This window comes from Haemaphysalis longicornis, unplaced genomic scaffold, assembly GCF_048455015.1.
Source record: "Haemaphysalis longicornis isolate Haplotype H1 unplaced genomic scaffold, Haemaphysalis longicornis Haplotype H1 scaffold_1, whole genome shotgun sequence".
NCBI classification, from domain to species: domain Eukaryota; kingdom Metazoa; phylum Arthropoda; class Arachnida; order Ixodida; family Ixodidae; genus Haemaphysalis; species Haemaphysalis longicornis.
The window spans coordinates 371,828,297-371,840,233 of NW_027526203.1; the positions used below are offsets into that span (position 1 = coordinate 371,828,297).

The window sequence follows — 11,937 nt, forward strand, 5'->3', positions numbered from 1 at the left end:
TCGCGTTCATCAAGCCAGTCGCTCTATGCATCAAGCCATCTAGCCATCTAGCCAATGGGAAGTGCGCGTCCGCGCGTGCGTGTGCGTGCTGTTGTTTAGGAAACGGGACGGTTCTTGTTGCATTATCGTGGCAATTGTTTGTGTTTTGTGGTTCTACCTTCATTTAGTGACGCTAGCCTTACCGTTACATCGACCATTATGCTTCGAGGGGACGGTTTAGATAACATTGCACCATCGACCTATGAAAAAGCAAAAGACAGGGTTACCACAACGGAAGAACTCAATGATGAAGTTGAAGATGAAGTTGACGCACGAGAGATTTTTGATATCCTTTTTTGATATTTCCACGTGGGTATGTGCCACGATCCGAGTTTACCAACCTACCAACATTTTTACTTCTGTGTCTGTTGGTTCTACTAAATAATTAATGCTCTTTTGTTCACAGAAGGGCGCTATGATCAAGAGGTTACCAAATCTCCAAAACTTTCGTTTTTGCTGCTTAATGTGGCCAGTTCCCCTCCCCTTTGAGAGGAGGAGTAAATATTATCGAAACCAAAAGTGAATTCGGACCCGTGGCGGACCTTTTTTTTTCTTCATATTTACAAGATTGTTGTGTCAATTGACACAACAAAAACCGTTGCTGCGCACTCTGGAGGCAGGGCACCCGCTGTCGAGACCGATGCGGCGCGCATGCGCGTAACTGCGTAGTCGCAGGCATACAAGGTTTTTCGTTCTCAGCAGCCGCGCTATGATTTTCAGTAAGGCACCTGGAGGCGATGCCTTTGTACAATTGCTTTCGCAGCGATGACCGATCTACGGCCAGACGGGCCAATTCACCGGCTTTTGCGTCTGTGGTATTTGTGTTTTGTATAATCGTCCCTCGGAAAGGTTTTTTTTTTATGTTTCGAAAACGTCAGCAGGCTAAGCCAATGTTGTTTGATGATAAAGTAGAAAACAATACATCAAAGAAACCCTTTCGAGTAACAATAGATTAGCACACCAAGAAAACATACAGAAACGCTTGCGAATTGGCACGTATATGCTCAGTGGAGCAAAATGTGCCATCGGTGTGCACGGAACACTACTTAGCCATTGACCCATGGCAGGTTATTGACAATCATAGCACGGCTGGCGAAGCAAGAAAACGTGCATGCCTACAAGTACACAAAAACGTGCATGCACACTGTATTGGTCTTGGCAGTAGGAACCATGCCTACAAAGAGTGCAGCGGTGGTTTTCGCCACGCGCTTGCGTGGTCCGGAATATTATGTTTTCACCTGTACGTGAGCTATCCGTAACAGAAGTTTCTCGAATGCATGCACTAAAGACCTGCTGCATCTGGTGACGTTCTGTTTCCAGATGGGTACAAGCCCGGGACTTCCTGTACACACCCAGCGCCATCTACTGGTTCGCTTGGAACACTCCCTCTGTTCATTCGACCAACTGCTAAAAGAGCTCCACTGTTCGGCCTAAGTAGCCTAAAGGGAGAATTGCGGGTTTTGTAGTGAACGGCCGGGGTACGAGCCCTGACAGTGAGAAGTTTTCAAAACCCATGATTTTTTAAAATTATGCTACGTAAACCCAAAAATTCTCATCTGTACTTCGATTCAGCCACCCGGCCAAAAGATACAATAATTCTTAAACGAGAAGTTTATGTAGGCAGAACCTTTCTGAACCCCTAAATATTCTGCAATTCTTCATACTTGTCAACATTGTTGAGCCGCGAGGTGACGTCACATGCGGCGTGGGAAAGCACGCTCGTTTGAAGGCCACGCTCGGAGGGACAGGAAAAGAGGATCTAAAGGATCCCCACAATATTTGAGATAGAAAATAAACAAATCTGTTAAAAATAATGTTTTCACCCAAAGTTACGAGCTCGTGCCTCAGCAGAGAACCGTAGCCCAAACCTTACATTTCAAGCCTAAGAAGGTTCCATGGAATAGGCGGCACACGAGCGGTGGGACGCGGGAATATTGAATTAACTTGAGCAAACCTCCACCGTGCTTATTGTGGGAGGAACGAGGCAGTATGGGAAGAGCGTGATAGGTGGGCAGGGGCCAGAAGAGAGGCATTTACAGGGCAAGAGCAGCAGAAGACTATCATCTTTTGGCAAAATTTGCAGCCAAAAGAGCAGATATGCGGCAAATTTGTTTGCTCTAAAATATTCTTAGAGCTCAATTCTACGCATTCTTTTCATACATAAGGGTGGATTAACTGGGATCTCTTGGGTCAGTTTAATGTTCAAGCACAGCGTATTAGCATGTTTTATTAACGATTTGTGCCGCACCAGAAGTGCCAGGCTTGTACCTACCAGAACAGAATATCGCCTGCAAGTATGTATGAAAGCGGAGGGACGTTGGCATAGAAACAAGATTAGGATTGTATGGATACAGGTATAAGGCTTTTTCCTTTAATAGGGGCTTAGCCACAAATCCATGCACGCTATTTCATTGAGCTGCTGCTCGCTACACTCATAAGGTACGTCCTCACTTGCGGCAAAACGCCCTTTCATGGAAACATTCCTATGCTGCACAAGGATGGGTCTCGGACCCATTTTTCGCAACCCGCCGCTTTTGCCAAGCTCGACGAGCCAATCAGAGTGCCTGGGCCATGTGAGCTGTGAGGTGACCCGGGCACTCGCCAAGGAGCAGTTCACTGCGAGACAGTTGTGGTCACAGCAGACGAGCAGGCAGAGCCACTGAAAATTGCAGGAATCCTCCCATGCTCCCCCATCGGAGAGGGCGGGGACTGGTTTCCTTTGCTACCGCTTTTGCACGCGCGAGCTCCCAGTAGTGTGGTCTTAAAAAAAAAAAAAAAAAAAAAAAAAAAAAGCGGCGTTTCTGAATGTGCGCAAATGTGCGTGCTTATTGTTGCAACTGAGGACGTACCAATACACTGTAGTGTTCTTCCTTCCAGCACTGGAGTCCCTGCTTAGTGTGTTCCGTTACTCTCCCCACTTCCGTAAGTTCCCTCCATGCCTGCTCTGAACTGCAGTGCCAGTTTGTTGGCTGCCCTCTTCCTCAGGACCTGGTCTCCACGTCTTTGATTTGCTCGCGCAATGCCTTCCCCTTAAAATGGTCTCTTTCGGCCTGCTCATATTAAGCAATGGCACTTCATGCTTAGACAAAAGTCTGCTCAGGCGGTGCATCCAACGGTTTGATCATCCAGTAAAGAAAAGGTATTGGCACACCCAGTGTACCTACCTCTCGATTCCGAGAGACCAGGCTTGCATTTCGAAGCTTAGCTTCTGGATCTTTTCCTGGGCGTTGAATGATGCCCACCTGACGTCACCCTGCAGTGCTTCATTCATGTTGGCCCATGTCACCCAGAGGAATTCTACTGACTTTTTGTTGACGCTGCTCCAGGAACTCTGTTCCAGCCATTGGGGCACACGGTTTGGAAACATTGGAAACAAGACTGATAGTGCTGTCCACAGGCTGTGTATTAGCTCGACCCCCTTTAAGGACCATAAGGCCCTTGTCTTTGCACATTGTGGCCCCGAAATGCCTTCTTCCTTGCCCGTTACATGCACTGCAGCAAGTTGTCGGGCTCTGTCAAAAATAGTATGCACTGGGCTTTCAACAGCTTGGTAGCACCATGGCACCACAGCACAAGGTCTTCATTTTTGCAGTGTTGACAGCAAATGATGGTGTTCTGCTCCAGTGTGGATGGTTTTGTGTGGTGTTCATGGCAGTATTTGATTCAGATTTCTCGGGGGCATTCAGTTACGCATGGTTGAAATTTACCTAGAGCTGAAAACTGCGCGGGAATAGTGTGCAGAGCATTGTGTTCATGCCAGCTATGTGAGAAGGTTCCTGCCTGCCATGACAGTATCCTGTTAGCATTCTGGAGTTTTTATTTTGTACAATGTGCTTTATCAGATGCCATTGTAACTTTCCTGAAAATAAGAAATGCATGCAGTGTAACAAGCGACATAATGTTTACATCCAGCTTTTACGTTGTAGCCTGCCAACAAAGCTCGTTTCAAAACTTCTAAAAAAATCCCATTCTTTTACTGCAGGGACTCAGTCTTCTTTGTTGCGGTAGCCTGGCGTATGCGTGTGATGGCGCAGCCACATTAAGAAAAAATGAATGTGCAGTAGAACGGTCCGCCCATTTTTCTCGGACCTTGATAAAACCACTAGTGTATGCGAAGGGTTTGTTGGAACGATCAAGTACCCAAGGTGCATGTAGCAGCGTTGAGTCCATGAAACATCATGACAAAGACTTAGCAGCTCTTTCGGAATGTATGTAAGTGTAACCTAAACGAACATAAATTGTTTGCGTTATGGGGATATTGACTCGATAGCACACTATATGTGTAAAACAGCAAACTGAAAGCAGCAAATATCAAGCTGTCATGCACGCACCACCACAACATTGAGTCCCAGCGGCATGGCGCATGTGGCTCTAAGAAATTGAAGGCTTAGTGCTTACTGTCCACAGAAAGTTTCATTTGACAATGTAGTCTTTTGCAGATTTAATTGTCCTGTCATTGGCATAGGAAACAAGTATTAATGAACAGTATTGAATCTGTCTTCTGCATTATGTGGTTTTCCTCTAACCTGGCTCCTGCTCTTTATTTTTACCATCGTTGTAGTGGCATCTCGGTCACTAGAACTAGCTTAATTGGAGCTGCCAAATTATTTTATTCATGTTCTATTCTGGTCATGTGCAGTATAAACTTGTAAATTGAACTAGTACACCTTAATCAAACAAATTTTTGGATCCCCCCAATTTTGGTTTCGTTAATATGATTACGTTGTTTTATCATTTCCTTGTTTACTGAAGATAGCGAAGTGGAAATTTATTGACTTTTAGTTGCATTTTTTACTTTATTGTAGTAGCACAAAGCACAGCTTTTCAATGACAGTAAGAGCTCTCGCTTTTGGTAGTGTTATTCATTCCTTCTCCAGTCTGCTCACCAAATTAAAAGGTATTGCGGATCCTGGACTGTGCTCCTTAACACCTTGCACATCATATTCGGTCCATCAATGATCCAGAGCACCCTCTCACATTGGAAGAATTGAATGTGGTTGATGAAAAGAACATAACAGTGAGTAGGCCCAGCACATTTCTATGCATGCAATTAACCACTTTTATTTATCTGTACATTTCTCAAAGCACAGTGTGTTTGTAATTGCATGATTGTGACTCTAAGCTGTCACGAGAAAATTGAGGTATGCAGATTATGTATGCTGATTTATTTGTACATACTTGGGTTGGCAAAGGTGCATACAGTAGCCGACTGATTTTGCAGTCCTGGAGGGGAACGAAAATAGTCTGAATAAAAGAGCAGTCCAAAAAATCCACGAGTGGCAAAAACAAACTTCATTTACTTTAAATAGGACTGAAGAAGTCGCGAATGGTTCCTTGCCTGAAATTCCTCCTTCGTGCGAGAACGTCTGCTCGCACCTCTGTAAGCGTAGTGTTTTCTTCATAAACATTCGACAACGCCAAAGTGTTGACAATGTCTGGCGTTGATGGTTGCGGGCGGTTGGGAGTGTCTTCATCGGGGTCAGAGTCCCTCTGCGGCAGCGCGGTCACTTTGCGCGCAATCTCATTGTCTGTTAGCTCCGCGCACAGCACTATGTTGCTGTCTACGGCAGAAAACTCTCGAAATGTCGCGAAAGATCAAAGTTGGTTGCCCCGGCAGGAGTAAAGCCAATCCCCATCCAATACGAAGCTAGCCAGGTAGTTAGGATCAAAACGGCGTCGTCCTAGAGTCGCATCGTGGCCCTGAGGCGGAAAAATTTATCAGAAAAATTGAACTTCTGGCTTTATTTTGTCCGAAATATCCGTTCATATACATTACTCCTATAGGACAAGTGGCGGTTCCTCGGGGAAATTCGAAGTATCCAGCAAGTCTGAATTTTTGGAGTCCGAAAAAACAGTCAGCTACTGTATTGTGTATAAAAGAGAAGCTAAAGGCCTTTTTGTATTGGCATGACGATGTCTTATTGCTGTGTTGCACACAGCTGCCACTTAGCACATTTTGGGATTTTTTTCCTGCCTGCCAGAGACTGCAGTGACTTCATGCTTGGGTCTGCATTGTTTGTCTGTTTAGTGCAGTAGACCCGCCGCGGTGGCTCAGTGGCTAAGGCGTTGCGCTGCTGAGCACGAGGTCGCGGGTTCGATTCCCGGCCGCGGCGGCCGCTTTTCTGATGGAGGCGAAAAGCAAAAACGCCCGTGTGTACGAGATTTCGGCGCACGATAAAGATCCCCAGGTGGTCAAAATTATTCCGGAGCCCTCCACTACGGCGCGCCTCATCGCCTGCGTTGCGTCGGCGCGTTAAACCCTACAATCAATCAATCAATAAATGTTTAGTGCAGTACCATTGCTTTCCTCATATTCTGCTTTCCTCATACCCTGTGTTCACTCCGTCGTGTTGGTATGGTGTACCCATGTCTTTTTGATGTTTTTGTACCCTGAAGAAGCAGCTTTGCGGATGGTATGAAAATCTTATTTTCAGAAGACATATGAGAAGTATCGTGACTTGGACCAAGCAAATCTTTTTTTTTTTTTTTCCCTGTTTCCTCATTTTCTTATCAAACAATCTCTTGTGCTTGTTGCCTATCGATCTCACAATGCGACTGTGTCCACTTTAAATGGCATCATGCCAATTTAAATGGCATCAGCAACATTGTAGATTCAGTGTTCTCAGTTATTCATGTGCGGCAGCCACAGTGAAGGCATCACTTTAAACTGTTGTGTAGCTGGCGTATATGTGCGTGTGCATTTTATGCTGGAATGCCTCCATGCGTGTTGCAGTACCACATTCAAACTGCATGTTGTGTGCATTATGGCAGGGTTGCCAGTCAAACATTGTTTTGCTGGAGATTTTTGGGGCATGTGGGAGGCTCAGTTGGCGCTGACTGCCCCGGAGCAGCAGTTAAGGCCTTTGCATTGTGTGGACAAAGTGGCACTATCTTAGTGCACTGATGCGAGTTGGTTCGCACACATAGTTTCGTGCACCTCGATGGTCTGTGTACAGACTAATGTGCCGTATGAGCACGTTTGTCCATGTGGCGTCATTCATTTGGGCTTTTCCTTATCTCTTTCATAGTGCAAACCTGCTCATTTACCCTAAAGAAAGTGTTCATTGTGGGGTTTTTTTTTTTTTTTTTTTTTTGGAAAGGGGGCTTTAGGGTCCCGGGACAGTGTGGACTTGCAGTGCTCATTTATTTGCATCCATCCTTTGGCCTAGGTGGACCTGGAGGAACTTTCGGTTGACGTGGCCTTCCGGCCCACCATTCCCCACTGCAGTATGGCTACACTCATCGGACTCGCCATCCGTGTGAAACTACTGCGGTGCCTACCCCCCATGTTCAAGTTGGACGTCCGGATTCTCCCCGGCACTCATGTGTCTGAAGCAGCCAGTGAGTAGAGGATAAATTCGTTCCTCTCAGGGATGCCGTGAATAAATTTGTAGCGTCTTTGGTAACGAGGGTAGCCTCAGCTGGGTGCCAAAATCTCAAGACAAATAGAAGCACCATGTTGAAACATCAGCACTAGGGTGGAAGTCGCTGCTCAAGGTTTTGTATTGCACAATCATAGAAGGCAAGGTAAAATTCTCGCTTCTAACCACTTCTTGGTGAGCATAAATGCTATATCAAATTGCCCTGTAAGCATGTGAAGGCATACTTAGCACAAATATTTTTTGTGTATACTTGTAATGCTTGGAGCTGTATGAGCCTTGTAAGCTATTGGAAGACAGATAGGCAAGAAATCCCAGTAAGCATGCAAACTATTTAGGTTGCAAAAAAATAGCAGGGATAGGAAGATTAGACACAAATTTCTTTAGGTTGCAAAAAAATAGCAGGGATAGGAAGTTTAGACACAAATTTCTTTCCACTGGTCACTTTCCTGCAGTGGTAGTATGGAATTAGGTATCGCAGTAAATAGAAACAAAACAAATGGGCATCATGTTACGTCTATGACAGAACGAAGAAGAATGGTTAAGTTGATCATCACTAGCTTTATAAGGGCACTGAAGTGAGTGGCAAACATGGCCCAATTACCCCACCAGATTAAACGTTGGAATGCATAAAGCATATTCTGAGCCTTTTTGACCAGTTCATGCACTTTTTTTTTTAATGAGAACACTGTTTGAAAGTGCTGTTTTCCTTGCACCATCCTCCCCAGTAATTTGCTGATGTCGGTTACACTGGTAAATCTGCAAGGCCAAGTTTAGCCATTTCTAGAAGGCCTGATCTGCTCAGTATGTGCACCAACAAATAAAAATGTTGTCATTCACCATGAAATTGGTGGAAATCCAGATTCGGAAGGCCGAGAAAGCAAAAATATGTTGCTAACCAGTACGATGTCATTGCAGTAGTCAGTGTGGTGGCCTTGAATAGCTCATGGTGTTTTATCTCCTGCCATAAATTACAGAAAAACTAAAGCTCTACACTTTCTAATAAAGCCCATGGGTTAAATTGTGCAATGTAGCCACAAATAAGACTTCGACAAAGTCACTTCAGTGTCCCTCTAACTAATAAGGGTACATTGTAAACGTAGTTTCATAAGGCACACCCCAGGTTTGTTTCCATGCCTTGTTCTCCATGTCAGCTGCTTTTTTTGTTAATTTGCCCACAGGGAGGGCTGAGATTCTTGAAATACGTCTTCCTATTTCCAGTAAACTTGGTTGGTTGTATTCAGTAAGCACATACCTTGCGTGTGCTATAAAATAGAGTGCGGTAGCAACCCATGTGCTCAAGCCTAGATTACACCGAGTAAAAGTAAAGTGTTGACTTCATACTGTGATGATGAACTGGAGGGTCAAGTTTTCTTGACAAAGTAGCAGTGCAAGTGGAAGTGTGCTGCATGCTGTGTGGTGAAGAGCAGGCACAGCTCAAGGTTATACAGGGGAACCACGCTGAGTTATTTTTACGGGGAAAAAAAAAAAAACAAGAAAAAAACACGAGAGCAATAAAACTGGAACAACTGAAAAATACCAGTAATGGTGAACTGTACACAACTTCATTGCTTACTTACCATTTAAAAGGATCATACAGCCTTGTCTGCCAAAATTTTTTCACAACCAGTGAGCACAAGACGGTTTGTTTCTCGAGAGCTTGCGGTGCCGTGTGGCTGTATTTATTTTTATTTTTGTTTGTTTGTTTGTTTGTTTGTTTGTTTGTTTGTTTGTTTGGATAAGTGCCCACAGCATGATGCCTTCAGCGTGGTTGTTCATCACTTGATCGCACATGCCTTCTCGGCAAGTCCAACTCCCCGACAACCGACGTAAAGTTTGGCTACAGCGGATGCTTGCTTCCCCTTCCCCTTCCCCTCCTAATCTTCATCTCCTCTGTTTGATGAATTGGTACATTTAGGGTTGCCACCTTTCCCCGAAAAAAAAACTGGCCCTTCGGGGGGAAGGAGGGGGGGGGGGGAGAGGGAGCGTGGTATTAAGGTTGGCTTTGTGTAGAAAAAAAAGAAGCTACGTTTTATGACATGCAATGCCATATATATTGTGGCATTTTCCTAGAGAGGGATCAACATAATGTTTGTACTGAAAGTTACTGAAATTTTGGTTATTGCTGTAAATGTGCTGCACTGAAAAGTAACCACACATACTTCGTCCATTAAAAGCTCTTCTTTGCATCTCGCCCGCATTCGCCCGCATATTTTCTCTGCTTGCGTGTCTTTGCGCAACTTGCCGACACATAATTATCGTCGTAGTTGCGGAATAACGCTTATAAAATGCCAAAAAAATAAAATAATCGCGGTACGGTGGCCAAGAAACCAGCCAATGACGGCCAATTTTAAGTACGGGCCAGCTGTCTAAAAAACCGCTCGGGCCGGTCAAAAACCGGGTAGGTGGAAACCCTAGGCACATTCAGCCATGGTCTGGTCAGGGGTGAGGGCCTCAGAGGTGACAGTGGCGTTATCCACAGAGGTGTAATCGCTACAACTGATGCCACTGGTACCAACAGCTTCAATGGCTGTGTTGAGTGGGTGACAGTCTGAAAAGCTTTGCCACCTACGATTTGATCATCTCTGCCGTCTGCATTGCAGAAACATTTCGTAAAAAGTTAGTCCCGTAGCCAGGCCAGGCCTAACCGCGTGAAAATCCAACATGGATGTCAGCGTTTGTCTTAGGCCGGCTTGATGCACCAATTGTAGACATAGCACGCAGGAACATTCCCGTGATTACAGTGTAACAGCAGGGTTTCTAATGCATGGCATTCTATGGGGCGGTGCCGGGGCTGACTGACGATGACTAAGCAGTCGGGACAACGCAGCACCCGGGGCTCTACTGTGTCCATCTCATCAAAAAGTATTGCTTCAGGCTGATGGGCTGATGAAAATGAATTGCAACTGTTAACTAGTCTGGCAGGTACTGTCTGCAGTGTGTGCTTGAATGCCATGGAAAGGCCGGGTTTGAGGAAGGTCGACGGAGAAGTTCATTGAAGGCACTGCCACTGGAAGCCGTAAAGATAAGCCTGAGTATTATTTGAAGCATGCGTGCTGGCTGCCACCTGGTAAAAATTGCTGTTTCAAGGCAAAGCCACGATTTCACAAGTTTTTCTGAAGTGTGGCACTCGTGACAGTCCACTAGTCGATTATTGTTGCCGGACAGCCAGGAACTGGCCGAACGTAGTTTAGTCTTTGTTAAGTTTGTGAGTTGGTTGTTGCTTAAAGCTAATGCTGCCCTTGTGTATCTTTTTTGACAGTCAACAAGCAGTTGGATGACAAAGAACGGGTTGCTGCAGCCCTGGAAAATTCACACCTACTGCAAGTTGTCAACAGGTGCATTTGGACACAGTAAGGGGGTCCTTCAGGGGCAAATCAATTCTTTAGCGACAAGCGCAGTAGTTGTAATAAAGGATAGATATGTGATAGCACACAAGGACTTCATTACGCTATTTGGAGCCTAACTGGCGGTGGACGCTGCACGTGCTTCAACAAAGAGTTGCTGTCTGCCTTCGCTGAAGGTACATGATGTGCCGACCGTAGAACTGACCTATAGGCCACCGTGTTTTTGCATAACGACATCCGAGAGGCCAGCAGCGTTGACATGCCCACCTTGGGAGATGCCACCAGCACATGAATGAATCGTGGTGCTAGAGCTGGCTGTGATCAGACACCTGGCCGCTAGAGCTGCCCAGATTTTGTTCTGTAGTATCCGGGAAGCAGTCCTGTGCATTCTTCAAATGTATGTCCCAGCCGCAGTGCGGACCATCATTTGCCACTTGTAAGTTTGTTGTGCTTTCTATGACAATAGGAACCACCAAGTGGACACAGATGTTACAAACACATCACTTTAATTTTGTGCTGCCGTACATGTCAAAATATAAAAGGAATGATTTTTAATCTAAATGATTAAACAATAACATCATTCAGCAATTTACCACAATAAATGCCCTTGCACCAAAATGGTGAGATTTTCTGTGTCAGTGCTTTACTATCGCTGTGATTGGAACCCTATCAAAAGAAAATTTCACTACAGGCTTGGTATGCCAGGCATGTCCAAGCAAAAGTCAGTTTTTCTAACCTAGAATCACATTTTATTTTTAAAACTAAGCAAAAGTCAGTTTTTCTAACCTAGAATCACATTTTATTTTTAAAACTTTCTTTTAAACAACTGCCCCATTTAACACAATTGAACTGTTTTGTTTTGTCACGTCCTGTGAATTCTATAGCTAATGAGGTTGTCTTGGTATATTCTGCAAGCAGAATGGTCCGCAATGTTACTGTGCTGTAGAAGGTATTGCCGGCAGGGATCTCCTTCCAAGGAGGAACTTGGCTTCGTCACTGGGTGGGGACTGTGGCTACCATATGAATGTCATTGCATCCCTTATGGTGTACCCGCCCAACACGGAGTCAGTTACAGATATCGACAATTTTTTTTTTTACCTGGCTCTTTTTTTTTGCTTAAGAAAAAATTGTTGCCCGCAAAGGCTTGCTCTATGCCTGCCTTGGCTTCAAGC

At 45.0% G+C, this 11,937-nt stretch overlaps 1 protein-coding gene across 1 annotated transcript; it reads left to right on the plus strand.

The window, feature by feature from the left end:
• Positions 1 to 42: 42 nt before the first annotated feature.
• On the plus strand, positions 43 to 11,383 carry Galla-2 (MIP18 family protein galla-2). Its single transcript, XM_077686338.1, has 4 exons — positions 43 to 325; positions 4,977 to 5,056; positions 7,209 to 7,380; positions 10,681 to 11,383. Exons 1-4 carry the CDS (start codon positions 199 to 201, stop codon positions 10,773 to 10,775), a joined length of 474 nt encoding a protein of 157 aa, XP_077542464.1. The 5' UTR covers positions 43 to 198; the 3' UTR covers positions 10,776 to 11,383.
• Positions 11,384 to 11,937: the final 554 nt, after the last annotated feature.